The sequence below is a fragment of the Hyalella azteca genome, unplaced genomic scaffold, assembly GCF_000764305.2.
Source record: "Hyalella azteca isolate HAZT.00-mixed unplaced genomic scaffold, Hazt_2.0.2 contig8285, whole genome shotgun sequence".
NCBI lineage: Eukaryota > Metazoa > Arthropoda > Malacostraca > Amphipoda > Hyalellidae > Hyalella > Hyalella azteca.
Window position 1 is genome coordinate 57,221 of NW_025938383.1, and position 20,120 is coordinate 77,340.

General features: G+C 39.4%; 2 protein-coding genes and 1 long non-coding RNA gene across 4 annotated transcripts; 2 read left to right on the top strand and 1 right to left on the bottom strand.

Annotated features, from left to right (window-relative positions):
* Nucleotides 1-1,061: 1,061 nt before the first annotated feature.
* On the top strand, nt 1,062-2,794 carry LOC125178246. The gene is made up of 3 exons (XR_007156835.1): nt 1,062-1,328; nt 1,458-2,075; nt 2,536-2,794. It is a non-coding gene; the product is annotated as an uncharacterized LOC125178246 (long non-coding RNA).
* On the bottom strand, nt 1,499-16,593 carry LOC108667569 (sideroflexin-2; the record flags this gene model as incomplete). The annotated part of the gene is given in 6 exon segments (XM_018154612.2): nt 1,499-1,635; nt 13,912-14,018; nt 14,360-14,568; nt 15,192-15,317; nt 15,913-16,114; nt 16,432-16,593. Coding segments are annotated over 6 exon segments (844 nt in total), but the record flags the coding sequence as incomplete, so codon positions are not given.
* Nucleotides 3,753-11,093, top strand: LOC108667568 (collagen alpha-5(IV) chain). Of its 2 annotated transcripts, XM_047881542.1 has the most exons (9): nt 3,753-3,987; nt 4,318-4,935; nt 5,153-5,905; nt 6,014-6,235; nt 6,303-7,645; nt 8,133-8,271; nt 8,960-9,090; nt 9,752-9,902; nt 10,487-11,093. In XM_047881542.1, exons 1-9 carry the CDS (start codon nt 3,846-3,848, stop codon nt 10,495-10,497), a joined length of 3,510 nt encoding a protein of 1,169 aa, XP_047737498.1. In that variant the 5' UTR covers nt 3,753-3,845; the 3' UTR covers nt 10,498-11,093. The 2 variants fall into 2 exon arrangements, with proteins under 2 accessions (XP_047737498.1, XP_018010100.2); XM_018154611.2 differs by having other exon boundaries at nt 5,153-6,235.
* Nucleotides 16,594-20,120: the final 3,527 nt, after the last annotated feature.

Sequence of the window (20,120 nt, forward strand, 5' to 3'; positions counted from 1 at the left end):
TATAATAACGCGTGCCGAGTTTGGAACATCTTAATCTAACAACTACTAAGTTTATTCTCATCAGTGTCAAGCAAGTGCGCCGTAGGAGGCGTGACCGGCAGCAGCGTGGCGTGCGTCCGACAAGACGACATCTGTCGTAACTTCACTTCGTGTGAACTGCCCAATATTTCAGTTAGGGGATGCCTTAGCTACCACTCTTGCACCAGCGAGCTACCGCCCCTGCAGGGGCACTCAACAGTCAAAATTTCTCTCTGCAGAACCGGAGAAATTTTCGTGCCGGAATTTTTTACTTGTCTCCGACTGCCTACATCGGGACAAGCTTCTGACGTCGGTGAGGAATAAGAGTTTTAGAATAAGAAATATTTTATGCTACTTTCCGACCAGCGTATAGATCAAAATATGAATTAATGTCAAGCAAGTGAAGCCTCATGCAAATTAAGCTATAGTTAAGCCTCAGCAAATAGAGCAGGGTTATTAGCCACTAATCCGGGCGCTATACTTATGGGCCGGTTTCTCTAATATCTAATAGCTACCGGACTTCGGTAAGCGCGGACTCGTACATTTCAATATATGTTCTGAAGTACGTTATCCATGCATACTAATCATAGCACAGACATGCATGGAATAATTCAGTTATAAATTTCGACTTTTACTTTCGTAAGGGGAAGATCAAGCAACCCTCAGACACGATCCACGAACATCGTTTCATTCTCAAACCGGTAAAAGTTTGTTTCCTAAGAGAGAATTGGTCTGTACATGACATATTCTACTCACATTAATGAAGGTGCAACAGATTCCAGTCTTAATTTTTAAGCAAAGAGCTGCAAGTTAAGTAATAAATCAATTACAGCTGACATTAATGTAAGATATTCGTAACGAACTACTTGTGCACAGTGAGAAATGAACACGAGTTTTCCTTATTCGAAAGTATTTTTCAATTGCCAAACTTATAGGCCCAGGCACTTGCATTCACACGGGTATCTACGGGATTGTGCAAGGCGACATGTTCCACGCACACCTGCAACACGAAGAAGCCTCTGTGACAGAGACCAGCCCGACAACGGCTGTGACAGACTCAGCATCCTTGTGGGAGGCTTGCAACAGACCTGAGTCTTGCACAGGAGTAACATGTTTCCTGCATGTCTCATCCTGCTCCGACGCGAACATTTGCGAAACCAATCAAGAGCCGTCAAAAGTTCGCGTTTGTGCAGCATCTTACATATGCCTCAGTAGAACTGGAACTCACTATAAGGCATACAAAACAGAAGTGTGCGAACCAGGCGAAGTGTATGAGACCCAGTCACTCACTTGCCAACCAACGAACATACGTGAGTACTTTACTCATTTAGGATTAAGCTGGGGCTAACTTTAATAATGAAACACAAGTCATATTCGCAAGTTTTAACCCAAATCGAACGACGAACACATTAAGATGAATGAATTTTGTTTTGTTGCAGTCGACTTGAAGTGCCCCGTCAACGGCGTTCTGAGCAGCACAGCTCGCTGTACTCGCAGGGACGAGGACTGCTTGACGTACAAATCTTGCGAGACACAAACGAGCTTCCGAGGTTGTCGGTCATACACAACCTGCGTCAGCTCACTGCTGTCTCCAACTCACGCGACCAGAATTCCTCTCTGTGAAAATAATGAAATTTTTGCTTTAGAATTCCTCACTTGTCTACGGATACCGCAGTCACAAGCGTTAATTTCAGGCACGATAAATTCAACCAGGTGTGTCTTAACGGGAATTTATGGATCATTTTCAATGACCATCTATCAACAGTTCGCTGGTATGAACTTGACGATTGCAAGTCCCTCAACATCGTTAGTCCAGACATCTCTCTGTTCTCCTCCACACGGCTGCAGAAACACGACCTTCTTTCAGCACATCGCTTCATGCAGAGAAGTCAACATTTGCCACGATGAAACATTCGTTAGAAATGTCCGCGTTTGTGACGCCTCTAAAATTATATTAGAGCGAAGAGGATTGCAATACGAAGCCTCAAAACAAGACTTCTGTGCAATAAATGAAATCTTTGAATTACAATCGTTGGAATGTCAGCCTAGGAGCATACGTGAGTACACATCGTGTGTCTAAATATAAATAGTATATCCACATTAACAAAATTAAATTTACATTTAATCTCAGTGGCCAGTTTGCTAGTGCGTGTGTAGATAATATAATTAATATTTAGTTAAGAAACTTCCGGTAAAAATGAAACATAACTTAGTGTTGACTAAGGTGCCCGACTGAATGATGCTGCTAAAAACATTTTTCTAATAATAATTCTACAACGCCTAGTTCATTTGTAATAAGAATGTAAAAATAATTATTGTACTTAACATGTTTTTATAGGGCACCTTGGCTCGTGATGACTTTATTAGAGCATTTACGAACCGTTTTAGTCCTGAGAAACAACCCATGTAAAATAAATATGTTCCATGCCTACTCAGAGTCGAGTGTTTTATACAAGACGTCTCAGTTAACGATGATGATGATAATTTTCCCTATTAAATCATAATATTTTATTGCAGTTCAGGCAAGATGTCAAGTTAACGGCATTACCAGTACGAGCTTAACGTGCTCCATATCCGATATCGAATGCAAAAACTACAGATTTTGTGAAACACAAACGAGTTTCCGAGGCTGCGAAGCGTCCTACGCATGCGTCAATGCGATGTTACCCTCGGCGCCCGTCAGCAAAATTCCTCTGTGTAAATCTGGCGAGATTTATGCGGTCGAATACGCGACTTGTCTCGTACCGCCACAAGATGGCGACGGTGAGTATTTAAGGCTGATTGAGGAATAAGGTAAAATATTCAGCCCACTATTTCAAACACTATTAAAATACATGGATATTGTATAATCATAATGCATATATTGCTGCACGTAATGTAGAGCGAGAAATTTTTTATAGACTATGCATTCTCTACTGACTGAGATATTTTCAAACCAAAATTTGTATGAATTAGCGATGCGTCGTACAATATTGTTCACGATGCCGTAGCCTCGCTCTATTTCAGCAGGTACAAATTATTTATTCATATGAAACGTACTAAATATTTACAGGAAATAAAAGCTTGAAATGCACCATGGTAAAATCTTTTTATTACTAACTTTATACAGGGTGCGGCGCGGGAACTTACTTATTTGAATTGCGCGCCACGTGGCGGCCATTAGTCCTAGGAAGGTGGCGCCATGCGCAATATGGTGCGCGGGCTATGAAGTTTTTCGTCCACTCAGTTCAGTTGCGACCATGCAGTGGTCGAGAGAGGAGCGCGCGTTCGCAGTCTCATGGAGGTCACCTACAAGATGTAATATTCAAGAATTAAACTTGTAAGTAAACCCAACGAAACTTTAAATGTAGCTCTTTGTAAAAAAGAAAGAATTAAAACGCTATCTTTAATACTTTTTACTTTGTGATTTTTTTAAAAGAGTAAGTTCCCACGCCGCACCCTGTACAGCGAAAATTTTAATTAATAGGCAGCTACGATTACCGGAATTAGTCGTGTGGACTCGAGCACAGTAATAAAAAATAAAAAAAATCCTAGTTGATGGAAAGAAAATATCCAGTTCCTTTATTTCCTCTGATATTGGAGGTATGAACATTATAATCAAAACTAATAATATGACGAATATGTTAACTTGATTTAATTTTCTTTCCTGCGTAGGTGGATGCGTGCACTCTGGTTTCACCCAAAATTTCACCAAAACTATATTCCATCAATACGTGAATGAGAGTTTTTTCATCACCCTGGAATCACGAATAGGAAAACAGCCATCAACCACATGCTTCTTGTACGTGCACTCATGTGAAGAAAGTCAACTTTGCCGGGACGGTGGCATGGAAGTCATACGTACCTGCAATGCAGACAAGCTCTGTTTAAGACAACAAGGAAATACAAAACTAGCCCAAATACAGCCTTTGTGCACCAATGGAGAGGTTCTGAATATAGCGAATGGAAAATGCGAAAATCTACACACATGTGAGTTTTAGACAGAAATCTTCAAATGTAAATTTTCTGGAAGACTTAGCGTTGGAATAAAATGGGATAGTTTGCAATACGGAATTCTCCAGCTCAAAAAGAAAAAATATTTTTGAAAAAGTAGATTCTAAATTGAACCTTATTAATTTGTGTGTATAAAATGCGCGCAGCTTGTCTCATTGAAGCTACATGTTAACATCAAATCTCAAAACTAATATGGTATGATAAACTAAGCAGCATTATTTTCCACTTAAATGAAAAACTGGCACCCAAAAGCCGATCCGCGAAATCAGGATTTATCGAATATAATTTTCCTTGCGTTTTTCCCAGTGAGACGACTACGGTGCCTTGGTACCACCCCGACAGGCGTTAAGTGTCAGAGACGAAGAGGTCCTTGCACGTCATATAGTCGTTGCCAAAAGCCAGGACTGGCAGTCACAGAAGGCAGGCAAGGGCTGCCTGGCCCCGTCTTGGGGTGCGATTCTTTCTACGACTGTACCTCCAAGCATCGACCAGAGGCGACAGGGAATCAGTTTAAAGTTTGTCTTCCGGGAGAAACATTTTCGTCAGATTACTTAACCTGCTTACACATCCCTCATAATGGATCTACTTGTATTGACCCGGGACCCTACAACAGTAATGCAAACTTTCTTATCCTTGAGTACTTAAATAAATGGGATAAAATATCAAATAAAGGCCCGGAACAAAGCGTCGGTATTGATGGCCATGATATTTTGCCAGAGGACCAAACAACAGCGGGGACGATGATACAGGAAAATACTGGCAGACCAGGAAAACCAGGCCCTCATGGCATACCAGGACGCCCGGGGACTGATGGCAGACCAGGACGCCCGGGGACTGATGGCAGACCAGAACGCCCGGGGACTGATGGCAGACCAGAACGCCCGGGGACTGATGGCAGACCAGGACGCCCGGGGACTGATGGCAGACCAGGACGCCNCGATGGCGTGCTATAAGTGGTCGATGGCGTGCTATAAGTGGTCGATGGCGTGCTATAAGTGGTCGATGGCGTGCTATAAGTGGTCGATGGCGTGTTATCTGTCTCTTATACACATCTTATTCACCCATTACCACATTTAATACCACTAATTGGAAAAATCTACAAACTGTCTCTTATACACATCTAGATGTGTATAAGAGACAGGACCAGGACGCCCGGGGACTGATGGCAGACCAGGACGCCCGGGGACTCATGGCAGACCAGGGCGACCAGGAACTGATGACAGACCTGATACTGGAGGCAGACCAGGACGACCGGGAACTGATGACAGACCAGGACGACCGGGGGCTAATGACAAAACTGGAAGACCAGATGCTGATAGCAGACCAGGGAGACCAAGTACCAGTGACAGACCAGTACGACCTGTCACACCAGGGAGACCGAGTACTAATGGCAGACCTGGACAACCTGATACTGAAGGCAGACCAGGAAGACCAGGAAGACCAGATATTGATGGTAGACCAGGAAGACCTGATAGCGATGGCAAACCAGGACGACCTGATACTGATGGCAGACCAGGACGACCTGATACTGATGGCAGACCAGGACAACCTGATACTGATGGCAGACCAGGACGACCAGATAGCGATGGCAAACCAGGACGACCTGATAGCGATGGCAAACCAGGACGACCTGATAGCGATGGCCGTCCTGGACGACCTGATACTGATGGCAAACCAGGACGACCTGATAGCGATGGCCGTCCAGGACGACCTGATATCGACGGCCGTCCAGGACGACCAGATAGCGATGGAAAACCAGGACTACCTGATAGCGATGGCCGTCCTGGACGACCTGATACTGATGGCAAACCAGGACGACCAGATAGCGATGGCAATCCAGGACGACCTGATAGCGATGGCCGTCCAGGACGACCTGATAGTGATGGCAAACCAGGACGACCTGATATAGATGGCCGTCCTGGACGACCTGATAGTGATGGCAAACCAGGACAACCTGATAGCGATGGCCGTCCTGGACGACCTGATAGTGATGGCCATCCAGGACGACCTGATACTGACGGAAAACCAGGACGACCTGATAGCGATGGCCGTCCAGGACGACCTGATAGTGATGGCAAACCAGGACGACCTGATACTGACGGAAAACCAGGACGACCTGATAGTGATGGCCGTCCAGGACGACCTGATACTGATGGCAAGCCAGGAAGACCTGATACTGATGGCCGTCCAGGACGACCTGATAGTGATGGCAAACCAGGACGACCTGATAGCGATGGCCGTCCTGGACGACCTGATACTGAAGGCAAACCAGGACGACCTGATAGCGATGGCAGATAGCGATGGCAAACCATTACGACCTGTTAGCGATGGTCGTCCTGGACGACCTGATACTGATGGCAAACCAGGACGACCTGAGAGCGATGGCCGTCCTGGGCGACCTGATAGTGATGGCAAACCAGGACGACCAGATAGTGATGGCAAACCAGAACGACGTGGTAGCGATGGCCGTCCAGGACGACCTGATACTGATGGCAAACCAGGACGACCAGATAGCGATGGCAATCCAGGACGACCTGATAGCGATGGCCGTCCAGGACGACCTGATACTGATGGCAAACCAGGACGACCAGATAGCGATGGCAATCCAGGACGACCTGATAGCGATGGCCGCCCAAGACGACCTGATATTGATGGCAGACCAGGACGTCTTGATACTGATGGGAGACCATCAAAACCTGATATAACAGGAAGACCTGGTCGGCCTGATGCTGGTGGACGACCACGTGCAACGGACGAAGGGTCAGTTTCTGGTGGCAGACCACTTCCTGAGGCTAGACCAATTTCGGTAAGTAGAACCGTTTCAAGTGGCAAACCAATCGGTAACGCGGGTTGGCCTATCAGATCAGGTCTACAGGCGGCGGCTACGAGACTGGACGCTCTACGGCCTCAACAACTGACGCGCCTTTCTTCCACGAGTGAGCAACAAACCGGGTTAGATCCAATGCTTCTACCAGTAAGCGGTCACGTTGAGCCGAACAACAGCAAACGACAGATGGTTGAATATGCCCCTTATTCACTGTCCTTGGAAATCCTTGATTCGCCTGCAAATGTCGAGGTTAATTATCTAGGCGTCAAAGATGCGCCACCACAGCAAAAAGTTTCCTTGACCCGAGTTGGTAATGGCGATGTTCGGGCAAAAACTCGCTCAAAATTGCCTGGAGGTCCCGTCTCCATTGGTGATTCGTGGAAAATTTTTGAAAGAAATAGATTGAAAATCAATGATCACGAATTTTCAGGAAACACTCAACTGCCTATAAATTGGTTCAAAATCTACAACAAATACAACCAACAAGCAGAAGGTTCCATCACTGACAATATCTATTCCGAAATATATCAATCAAATGATCGAAACGGCGCTGAAGAAGAAAGTCTCCCTGTAGAACAACGACCGAGTAACTCACTTTCACTCGTCAGAGATTCAGCCATAAGCAGCAAAAATCAAAGATTCCTGTCTAGCCCAAGAAACAGCAAAATGAATCCAACTACCGCAAAAATGAACGATGTTCTGGAGAATTTCGGGTGTCAATCCATCGGCGATCGGCCTACGGCAAATGGACACCGAAATGTGAACTGCACCATTAAATCAATTTGCAACGATGAAGGAATTCAAATAGTGAGTATGATATTTGCAATATTCCATAGTTAGCTAACGTACGTATCTCCAACACATACTCCGATTTTGCAGCATTACTCTCGTTTTTCCGTTTTTACCATTCCACTTTCAAAAAGTAATACCGGCAATAAAATTCATGTTGACTATGAAAATCAATTAAAATTTTGTTCTGAAAAGCAGAGAACATAGCATGTGGTGATAAATACATATGAGGCATCCATATGAGGCAATAGGCATCCAAGCTAAAAATTAAAAACTCGCATTTGACATCATTTATAATGATGATTGAACAATCAAAACTTCAAGTTCTCAGCGATCTGAATAATAAAAGTTCCAAGCATTTTTTTGGTCTTGAACTTCATTCTAGTGTAAAATAGCGTATCACTGCTACGTCCACTTTACGCTCATGCTGTAGGTAATAACATGTGTCAGTATTTGGACAATATGACCCATTCAACTTTCTGAGAATGGATATTGTTCACAATAGGAAGAATTGGTCGGGTGTGAGACTTACCTGGAGTGCGTGGCGACGAAGGACGGTTCTCTGCAACTGGCGGAACTGCCGTGTTCAAATGCACGTCATTTCTACAGCTACAAGCATGGCATGTGTGGAGACGAGTCAACGTGTAAGTAGAACTTCAACTAAATAAATCAACTTCAACTCAATAAATGAAATAGAACGCTGAAAAATCCTAAGAAATCTTAAGCGGCGAGGAAGCAATATAAATCGAAGTGGAGCTAATTAATCAGCTGTTAAATCTGTAATATTCAATTCAAACATAACTGAAGTTAAACAATAAAGAAGTCCGGAACACAGTAAAAATCATATGGTCACATTTATTACGAACAAATTAAAAACCCTACAAAGTATCTTAAATAAAGGTAATATCTAAAGTGGTTGTCACGGCAAATAATATAAGTGGATATTAATTAGAAGCAGGAAATCACTAATTATATTCACCCATTACCACATTTAATACCACTAATTGGAAAAATCTACAAAGCATCTCAAATAATGATAATAATATCTGACACAGCAAAAATCTAAGTAGATATTAATTAGTAGTTAAAAATATAAATAGATATCAAGCGCATTCACCCATAGAGATAAGACACGAAATTATAATCATCAATTTCCCCATTTAATTGGGAAAATCTTCATAGCGCCTTAAATAAAAATAATTATGGCTGCCATGGTATATAATATAAGTATATTTTAATTAGCAGGAGAAATTATAAGCAAACATCTAGCATATTCATACATGAACATGAGAAACGAAATAATAATCATTAATCATAAACTCCGCACATCAGTTGGAGGTGAGGCTTGCCATGAGCAGGGATCTTCTCTTCACGAGAGATGTACATCTCACGGTCACATCCCCTCCCTGACTACCGCTGGCAGGAAGCGTCTGTGTCGTACACAAGCTCCGTGCTACGTACAGGTCAGGGGCCATACTTTCAAAACTTGCTAAGTGAACGTAAGTACTTACGCTCTATTTTCTTGTCTATGATTGGTGGATTTTGCTTGAAAGACCGTCAATGATTGGCTGATGAACTTACGATCACTTATTTTTTTTAAAGTAAGGGCCCAGGCTACGAGACATACGATTGCTCTCATTTAATAGTAATTATAATAAATCAGTTAATATGAATTAGGTTATTCAAATGATTTATATCATTTTCGTTGCAGAACTTTTATAGCCCATCTTAAACAGTCGCGTTCAAGAATTTAACTTTTTCCAAAAGTAGAAACTGTAAAATGTCACAAAAATCATAAAAATGTGCATATTACATTTATTTATATAATAATTGTTTGAAACATTATAGAAAGGACCCGATTTTTACGCAAAAAGTTGTACCGTAATTCTTTTACAATAAACTGCTGTTTCCAGAGAAATGTTGACAAACATGCCCGTTGGGTTTACATGTTCGGCATTTGGAATGAGAAATTTTTAAAATAAACTCAGCTTTCGCGATTTGTCATCACTATATCCAAAAATCTTTTCGTAGGAATTGATGATTTGAAATTTAATTTGAAGGTAATTAAATTAAAAGTTATAAAAAAAGATTGAGGCAAATGAAACTATAAAATTGAACGTGCAGCGTGAGGGGAGAGAGCTGTGTCGCCAGTACTACCAGTGCTACACGTCAGAGGGGCGCGAGGGTAGAAAGTTCTTCAGTTCACGTCTAAAGTCTTGCCCTCGCGGCCACCTCTTCAGCTACCAACTCATGGCCTGCGTCGAGCCTCAAACAGGTGCGGAACATTTCGAGGTCATGTCTCGCTTATAAATTATCTTTATTGTAGAACGGGATTGTAACTGGAGTAACCGCATCCTTTGGTCTTCGGATGAGAACCGGTCAGGTGCTGAATTACTAATTACTATTAGGTCGTCCTGGTCTGTTTCCTTAAAATTCAATAACAAATCTTCTTTCAATATCATACAACGCTCTAGTATTTATATATCAGTTTATGGCCAAATCGAGCGAACCAAAGACTCGTGCATACATATGAAGCGCTACCATCATAACAAAAATACCGAATAAGTCATGAATTTCGTTAAATTACCGGAAATTAAAGAGTAAATATTCAACGTATATGCGTACGCAGAAAATTCATGAATGTTACCACATTTGTTACGGACGGCTTTGTTGACAGCATGCGTGTTGATATGCTAGAATAAATACACCATCTTTACTTGGATAAATTTTAGGGCGATAAACAGGTCCGGGTTTGAGAACAAAAATTTGAAAATAAAAGCGCACTCGTGTCATGAACGACAACTTTGATTTTAAAATAAACGGCATCAGAGCTTCAAATAACGGGTCTTTGCACTGCAGGTCGATGCTGACGAGAGGGATCACTGCCCCCCTACACTGTGAACGCCCCCCTACCTTATGGTCCTATTTACACGGGACTGGGGGGAGCAACGCCCCCCCACGGCTCTGACAGTTGCACGGAACTTGGGGGACCAACGCTACGGTCCTGCCATTTGCACGGGTTAGCTCTGTGCAAACAAGTTACGCACTGAAATATTATTACGGATTATTAAATATTAATTCGTTATCACGGTTAAATTTTTTGTCAGGGGTATCGTGAAAGATTGGGTTATGATCTGGTAACAGTTTCGTCGGTCATGAACTACAATGAAATATTCATGTATTATTTGAAATACGGAATTGCGTTTCGTTCAATAACAGAACTGCATAGAACAAATTAATTTGTATTAACATGAGTAAAGGATGTCCAAGTTTCATCAGCTTTATGATTTTTAAAGAAAATTCCAGGACAAATTTCGCAGCTTTTGTAGCTCCGGGGTCTTCATGAATCATACGATCTGTATAGCAGAGGTCGTGTATAGTTCTTATTGCAATGGCAAGGAATAATTAAGTTGTATGCCTTCTCTTACTTATTTTAGGTGAGATGCAATGAAATTGTAATGCATAACTTTGTTTCATTCGAATGATTACCACATATAAATAAAGCAACATGGAGTTGTAGGCGTAAGATTTACATAAAGGCTTAACTTTACATAAGATTTCTCAATTAAGACGAGCCCAAACTGAATGATCAAATATCGACTCTTCTGAACACTAAGTGAAATAAAAATGAAAAACAGTCCTCGAATATTTGCAGGCTCTAACACAAAGCAAAAATGTCATAACTGTTGATAAACTTCAAAACTCCTAAACTTGCTACAATATAAAGTAATGATTCGAAATAAAATTTGAGATGGGAATGAGTTTAAACTCATTCAAGGTCAAGGCTGCTGAAATTGCATGGGTCAATGTAAACGGCCCCATCTTAAATGATTTGAATCTCAGATAAATCTATAGCACGAGTATCTCAGCAAGTAATTATAGAAGACCTAAGAAGAACGCACTCAAAAACACATGCCTCAGACCAACACAATTTTGTTTGTGCTACAATCAGGAAGGCTTAGGAAAGAGTTTAGTGAGAATGTTCACGTAAGTAAGACACGTGGTTTAACTTAACTTCAATTATATGAACAAATACATTACATTACATGTATTACAACTATTTTCAAAGGCGACTAGAAGGTCCATTAGTCGATGTTGTGTTGGGAGGAAGTATGTTAGACTATAAATTCGTGGAAAATTTACACCCAGAGAAATTTGCGAGACTTTGTACAAACAGCAATGCAGTTTTTGCCCTTAAACGGTCATCCTGACCCAGTTTGGCTCGGCAAAAGAGCCTATCAGTGCTACTACCTGCTCGTGTTAGGGTAAGAAAGTGCGTCACTATTTGGACAATATGATCAAGTCATCTTTCTTAGTGTATGTAGCAGCAGACTACACTACTTCATATTTATGATTCAGGGAACGTATATCAATAGCAACTAGCATTAAACATAACCCTGACAACGCTATGATTACAATTCTTTCAAACGGGATAATGTTACACGAACTAAAGCAGCGTCCGGTGCGAGAATCATTGAGTATATTAACTTGCGTGACAAGAGATACGCAATATTACGTTCTCCGAATTGTCGTAACATAGATTCCAACATTCCGTTATATACATCACACGTGCTGATGACGAACTAGTCATATAAACATATATAGGCTAGAGCAGTACAGTCATATTGCTAACTTGATTACAGTGCACCAGGAGTTTAAATTATAGATGTACACCATCCAAACAATAAGTTCTAAGCTTTCTAAGTTAAAATACAACCGAAAATTGGACGCAATAAAATATCCTCGCTCCACACTTCACTTGTCTATAAATTCAGTAAGTATTATTTGTCTTTCAAAAATAAGAAACCGGCATAGTGCAGAAGTTGCAATCGTGCTTTGCGACACCATTATGGAACTACAGTGTCGTTGAAAAACACCGATGAAATACACAGTGTTTTCAAAAATGCATTGCAGATATGCCTAAAGTTTTACTTAGTCATTATACTAATAATTTCTAACTGAGACTAATTTCATTAAAGAGCTACAAAAAAGTATCAATCTAATATAAGAAATTAACACTTGTCGTGGCAGTTGTGGCCATTCCAAAGAGCTGAACGAAAGAAACCTTTCGAATATTGTGCAGGAGACGTAGCGCCAAATGATAGAAATGATGTACCTTGAACAAATATTTATCGTCTACTGTTGAAGCAAGATTTATTGAATAGAAATTTAAAAGCGAAGAAAACACCACAAAAATTTAGCATATCTCTTTTGAAAACGTTTCGGAGACCAGCTCCATCGTCAGTTCGATAAATCTAGTTTTCAAAAGAGATATGCTAAATTTTTGTGGTGTTTTCTTCGCTTTTAAATTTCTAGTGAATCTGCGATTAAAGCAATCTAGTGACTTTTTTAGATTTATTGAAATAACGCTTCAATTCAACAATTTCTCATTTATAAACGTCTCAAATTAATCCTCATTCTATAGTGATCAACATTTGTACAACGAGGTTTAGGTAGGTATCTTTTACCTGCTTACAATAATAACATTAAAACCTCAATAAATAGTACTAACAATACTACCAAATAGTAGGTACTAATAACACCATATACTGATTAAATAGTACTAATAACACAATGTCATGATTAAATAGTACTAATAACACAATGCCTTGATTGAATGATGCATGGATAGAACAAATACCTATAAGCTTACGACAGATGCTCTTTTTCCCTCTTTTTTTTCGTCATATAAAAAATAATCGTGCTAAAACTTAAGTTTTAACGCGTGTAATCTGTGAAATGAAGGCCAGTAATATGGAATGACGTCTCAATAATTTCGCAACAGAACAAAAGTATAAAAATGTTACACGACAAAGTAGGCTCCAAATTAGTACCATCCCTTCAAACGCCGACTACGCATGAAGCACACCAATGTTAGATGAAGCTGCGCTATACATGTGAATTCGCTTGATCTGAATTATTATGAATTTATTGCTTTGCCGTAAGACAGGAACTAAGAATTTTAAAGAAATTCCCATGATACTGCTGCGTTCAATAATTCTGGTATCAATGTTGAAAATTCGTTGGCTTTGACTTATATTTAAATTTACGACCCACATCAAAAACGACGATGAAATAAATCCTGAAATGAGGAATATCTTGCCCATATTTTAGCCTGGGAGGAAGCTTCTTTTTAAAAATATCCGAAAAATGAAGCGGAATTCCCGAGTACAGATTGGCGATTAGTTATTTCAATTAATTTATTGACCTTCGTGGAAGTAAATGGTCTAAGACAGGCAGTCAGACCCCGAGGTCTTAAGCTCACTGGCTAATGATTTACAGACCCTTGTTGAAGTAGAGGGTCTGAGGAAGACGTTCAGATCCAAGGTTGTCCCTCAATACCTTGAATGCGCCAGGCTCATGCTTCTCGATGCTCCTAACTTCAATGGAACTGTCGAGGAAATGCAATAATCATAATGAATTATAATTATATGTTATTAATTACAAGTAAGAAGTGCATCATCAATATTATTAATGTTGCACATAGGAGCAAATTTATCCTCAAAAATGTTCAATCATTAAGAATTATTTTAATGAGTGAACAGAATTGAATCAAGACAACGAATATTGTTCACATGAGGATGATTTACTATCTTATCAAAGAATCGAAGAACCGATGCAAAAAATTATAAGAATAACTCACCGAGCATTTTAAACGTGACATCGTTTTAGCGTTGAAAAAACGCTGATTAAACATTATTTCAACGTCATATGTCTGAAGGAACAACCCACCAGCGCTGGTCGAAGAGCGAGCAGGCAAGCGGCACCATGAGCGTGAGGGAGGCGCCACAGAGCAGCGTCTGAAGGGGCAGGTTCACGGCAGGTCTGTACCACCGCAGCGCCTCCACACGACGCATTAACAGCGGTAGCAGCAGCATCCCTGGCGCAGCCATTACGATGCGCGACACCACCACCTCACTGATGCCCTTAGCAGCGCCCACCTGGGCACGGTAATGCGTGTAAACTTTACGTGAAGGACCTCACGCCCTCACTACACTCGACACCACCACCTCAATGATGCCATTAGCAGCGCCCACCTGGGCACGAGGCATGGTAGGGCGACGTCTCTCACGAGAAAGCGGTGTTATTTACACGCGTCAGAGCAGGATAAGCTGGTCACGTGAAAATAACAATCAATTAGCTTGTGCCGGAAAGAAAAGGACGATGGCGTGCTATAAGTGGTCGATGGCGTGCTATAAGTGGTCGATGGCGTGCTATAAGTGGTCGATGGCGTGCTATAAGTGGTCGATGGCGTGTTATAAGTGGTCGATGGCGTGCTATAAGTGGTCGATGGCGTGCTATAAGTGGTCGATGGCGTGCTATAAGAGGTCGATGGCATGCGATAAGAGGACGCTAGCATGCGATAAGAGGTTGAAGGCGTGCGATAAGAGGTCGATGGCATGAGTTAAAAGGTCGATGGTGTGCTATAAGAGGTCAACGGCGTACGGTAAGAAGTATGTGGCATAATCAGTATCAGCAACCTCATTTGAGTTTAAATACATAAAAATTGACAAAAATAAAAATAATGAATAGAAATATGACTGAAATTTTAGTTAACATTCACCTTAGAGTATCCAACGTGGTTGCCATTTTCATCCACCAAGGCAACACCAGAAATGAGCTCATTCTGTCGCATCAACGGTATGTTGACCATGTTGGCAGCCGCCACAGCTATGAAGGGCACAAATCGCTGAAATTTATGAGACCTTTTAATATTCCAGAACATTTTGCATCATACAAATTACATGAATACCATGCAGGCAACTGTGTATCTGATGAATCAAATTAACAATAAATATATACAACTTTATGATAATTTGATTGTTCTTATTTTCATTTACCTTGGAATAAAATAGCCCCATCAGTATTTCAAGAACTCTAAAATAAAAGACAAATCAATTGAAAAATTACTTTTTCAATTGATTTTCATTTAGTTATTATAGGTTTTAATATCTGCTACCTACATGAATTCTATTCATACTTATTGGTTGTACTTGCATGCTAGGGGTTTTGAAGTGATAATGCAGCAAAACTCCAAATGTTTTTTTTAGAAATATGGTGTATTTTTGTGACATGTCTTAGTGAAAGTATTTCATTAATACATAAAAATCTAGCAACTGCATTTGCATGTGTAATTGATAATATTTAGGAGAAGACTCCTAAGTGATTTGAAGGCAAGCAAACTTTGGAAAAAATCTCTAAAAAACTGATGAAAACTTCCCAATAAAGTTAACATAATGTTCTAAGCAAATGATCTTTGTTAAAATTGAAGACCTGTTTCCCACCTGAAGTAAAGAAAATTTTTTGGATGAACCAAAAAATTTTTTCAATCCAAGTGCTGTTGTTAGCGCTGCTGTTGTTGCACTAGTGTAGGCAAGACCAAGCTGAGTGGTACTGATGTCCGAGGCAGCATTGCGGTTTGTATAATTCACAAGCGCATTGAAAGACTGGTTTGCCCACTGCCAGAATACTACTGCTGGTGTTGATCTGCAATTAAAATGTAAGTTATCCTGTGTGTTTTTATGACCTTTAATAGAGAAAGTGACAATAAAATTTTTACCAGAGCTTCTCCTTTTCCTCCAATTATGAATACATTTTCATGAATTTTAAAGAGCATCTTCCATGTTCTAAGTTTGTCACTGCCCACAAGAGCATTATCATCAGATCTTGACAAAAAAAATCATATTCATATCAAAATTAATGTGAGCTTCACAGAAGCTTTCATCATCATACAAGAAAAAATGGTTAAACAAGAAAAGCAAAGGTTAAAACATTTACTTGGAACAGGTTAGATTGTTAGTCACCTGTAGAAGGCAAGCATTGCCCCAGTAAGCAGCATACCTCCAGGTACCTGGAAGCTCATGCGCCCAACCAGATTCTGAAGTTCGCCTGAGTCAGGGTGAAATGCCGATTGGTATAGCTTGCTGGCATAACGCAGTTCAGCAGACTCAATGTTTTCAGAAGTACTGAAACAAATGAGAAATATATCATGATTAATTAGTACTTGAATGTAGACAATACATCAGAATTTAGCAATAGGAAATGAAAACAATGATATAACCATTACCGGTATATATCCATTGATGAGAGTGAAGTGATTTCCCAAAATTAATCAATTAAAATAGAATATTTTTAATTAAAAATATAATCAGGGTTGGCAATGATTAAATCAAAATGATTAAATCTTGTGATTAAATCACTTGATTTTTTTTTATAAAAAAATCATGATTTTTTTGATTTTTTTATTTATTTTTTTATTTTTTTCATATATTTAAATATATCGAGTGGCAGTCTTTAATTTATATTGAGGTATTGTTATTCTTTGATTAGTTTAAATGTACAATGAATGACAAATTGGTATATAAACTTGTTGCCTTTAGTGTGTATTAGGTTCCAATAAATTGAATGTTTTTGGTACAGAGGCATCAAGTGTGCAATACATTGTACGTAGCTAGCAGTTTAGCTAATTCTTATAAGGCTATAAGTAGTCTTTAACTATTTGACTATTGGCATAAGGGAATTTGTTATATATTGATTACAATATACAATTTAAATATGTTAGCTAGCTTATACAGTGTGGGGAAGAACTGATTGAACAGTTTTGAGGCAAAATAAAAGAGTAATGGAGGTACATAAAGAAAAAAGTTTATTTTCCTCAAGATTAGCATAACATACCATTTAAAATACTTATGTTTTGAAAACAATATCAGGAAGATGGAGTTTGTTAGCTGCAACACACTGTCAGAGTCGTTCTCGGAAGTTTTCTACAGCACGTTCACACATATGGCGAGGTATGGCCATAACCTCTGCAACAATAATCCATTCCTTTAGCTGTGGTAGGGTGTGAGGGCGACTTTTGAACCCCTTTCTTTTAGATGTCCCCAAAGAAAGAAATTGCAAATGCTCAAATCAGGTGACCTCGCAGGCCACTGTAAATCAGTCCTCAGAGACACCAGACCTCTGGGAAACATGTGTTTCAAAACATTGAGTGACATTCGGGCTGTGCAAGCTGTAGCCCCATCCTGCTGAAACCTCATGTCTTGCAATGCTTCATTTTCAACAATGTTTTCCATCATGGGCTGCAAGAAATTTTGCAACATTGCAGCATAGTGATTGGAATTCACTGTTACGGTTACTCCCTCCTCTGAGAATGACTCCAACAGTGTGTTGCAGCTAATGGCGACCATCTTCCAGATATTGTTTTCAAAACATAGGTATTCTAAATGGTATGTTATGCTAACCTCTAGGAAAATAAACTTTCTTCTTTATGTACCTCCATTACTCTTTTATTTTACCTCAAAACTGCTATATAAGTTCTGCCCCACCCTGTTTATTGAGAGGTTGAGATTGTATTGACCTTTTAAGCAATTAGAAAGATTTTCCACCCTAATACGAGTATTCTAATTAAAATATTTAATTTCAATCTTTAAATATGTGAATTTAAAACTAGAAACAAAACAATTAAAATTATAAGACTATATATAAAATAATGAAATGCAGTGAATGGATATAAAATATTTGAATTGTGCACATGTTTATTTCAAATAGTGTTAGATTTTCTCATAACTTAAGTCTCGTTTCAAGTCGTACGTATGAGGTTTGTTAGGTTATTGTTCAGTTTATGTTTAGTACCTATTGGTTTATTGGTCTGAATTAAATGGGAACAGTGCAGTCAGTCACTCAGTCACTACTAGTCGGTGTGTATAGAGGTTAGAGTCTGGTAGATTTATAGGACATAAAACTAGTAGATCTATTGATAGTGCTGTGCACTGTGCTATCAGCTACCTATCTGTTAAGTGACTCTTCAATGTTTAGAAGATCTGCATTCCTGAAGTGTTTTTGTATATTGAAGCCAGTTAAATGGTCAATATTTACCTCATTACCTTGCTCCATACAAACTTTACAAAGCTATTGAATAGACTTATCAATAATTGTTTACCCCAAAATCCCTCAGTGGTAAACACCACCTTGGCCTGTTGGCCATTATTGAAGGCAATAAAAGCCCTTTTTAGCCATCCATTATGATCCATATACTGTTATTGTTAGTAGGCTAATTGCAACATAAAAAAAACACTTCAAAAAGACAAAAAAGCTGAAAAAATCAAATAAATCAAATAAATCAAAAAAATCATTGATTTTTAATTTTTTTGATTTTTTTTTTTAAATCAAAAAAATCACCAACCCTAAAAATATTTGAAAAGTAAGTAACTCTCACAAGCAATTTTTCACCTCTAGGCTTTGCAATATCTCACCATAAATTACACATAAGTTGCCATTTAGCAAATACTGTACCTGCCAATGAAAACTATTTAACGGTGGGAATACCATTAACAACTATTTAAGTATTAGTACAGTTCAGTCACCACATAATAACTTTGAAGCAAAATTTCTGATCTTGCTGGAGAAATGTGCATACCACTTTTTTATAAAATAAAATATATTGATTCTAGTGGAGGCTTGTTGTGGAAAAACAGGCAAAAGCAACTACAGAAAGAGAAAAAAAAGTCTGTGCTTATGGTTAACTTTACCTATTTTAAATGGCCTTTGCTTAATTTATTTTAAAAAAATTATAGAATCAGCTCATTTTTGCTTGGGATTTTTGAACATCACCCATAAAATAATAGTTTTTACCTGTGGTTTCCAAAAATCCTGTGAAAAAAAGTTGGCATTAGTCTGGCATGCTGCCAAGCTGGCAGCTACTAGATACTGATTACTGACCACACATCTCAGTAGTAAGTACTTTATTGGCAAGCTAAAGAGTTATTAGTTATTATGTGTTTTTCAGTCAATTATGATCTTTTTAAATCAATGCAATATTATCAAATTGGAAAATAGGTTCTTACTATTAGGATCATGCAGTTACAAAGTCAAGTAGAGGAAAAATTTACATTTTACAGATAAATCACTTGGTTTTGTCTAGTATTAATTAGGTACAATCTTAACTATAAAAGTTTTAATTTTCCTATAAAAATACCGTCAACTGGGGCAACTCGGGACTGGCGGGGAAACTCGGGACGCACCTCTGACACGTTGTAAAACAGTCATAGTAGCGAAACTAATTGGAATATTGCTAAACTAAATATAGTGGCCTAAACAACAACATTTTTCCTATCTATGTAGTATAAAGGAAATCGAAAACACGACATTTACTAGCTTTGAAAAATTCCTGAAAAAAATGGTGAAAAACGCTATTTTGAAAAGTTACTTCAGCTAAGGTCTGTAGCAAAAAAAAATATTTGCCGTATTAAAAAATTTTACTTACATAAAAGTTGCACCCAGGTGTCGGCTTGAAAACGTAATTGACAGATTTTGCCTATCTCATTACAAAAAAAAATGGCAGCCATTTCCGCACGGCGGGGCTACTCGGGACACCCCCCCGGGGCTATTCAGGACACCCCGGAAAGGACATTTACAGTAGAACCTCAGTTAGCAAAGGCTCCAGTTAAGAAAAAAATTGATTAAAAACAAAGAATATTGATTACATTTACCTCGC

Coding starts and splice junctions, on each gene's coding strand:
- LOC108667568 (XM_018154611.2), top strand. CDS start 3,846: ATGGAAGTCATACGTACCTGCAATGCAGACAAGCTCTGTTTAAGACAA. Junction 4,936..5,152: donor ACGCCCGGGGACTGATGGCA/GACCAGGACGCC, acceptor TATAAGAGACAG/GACCAGGACGCCCGGGGACT. Junction 8,272..8,959: donor GTGTGGAGACGAGTCAACGT/GTAAGTAGAACT, acceptor TCCGCACATCAG/TTGGAGGTGAGGCTTGCCAT.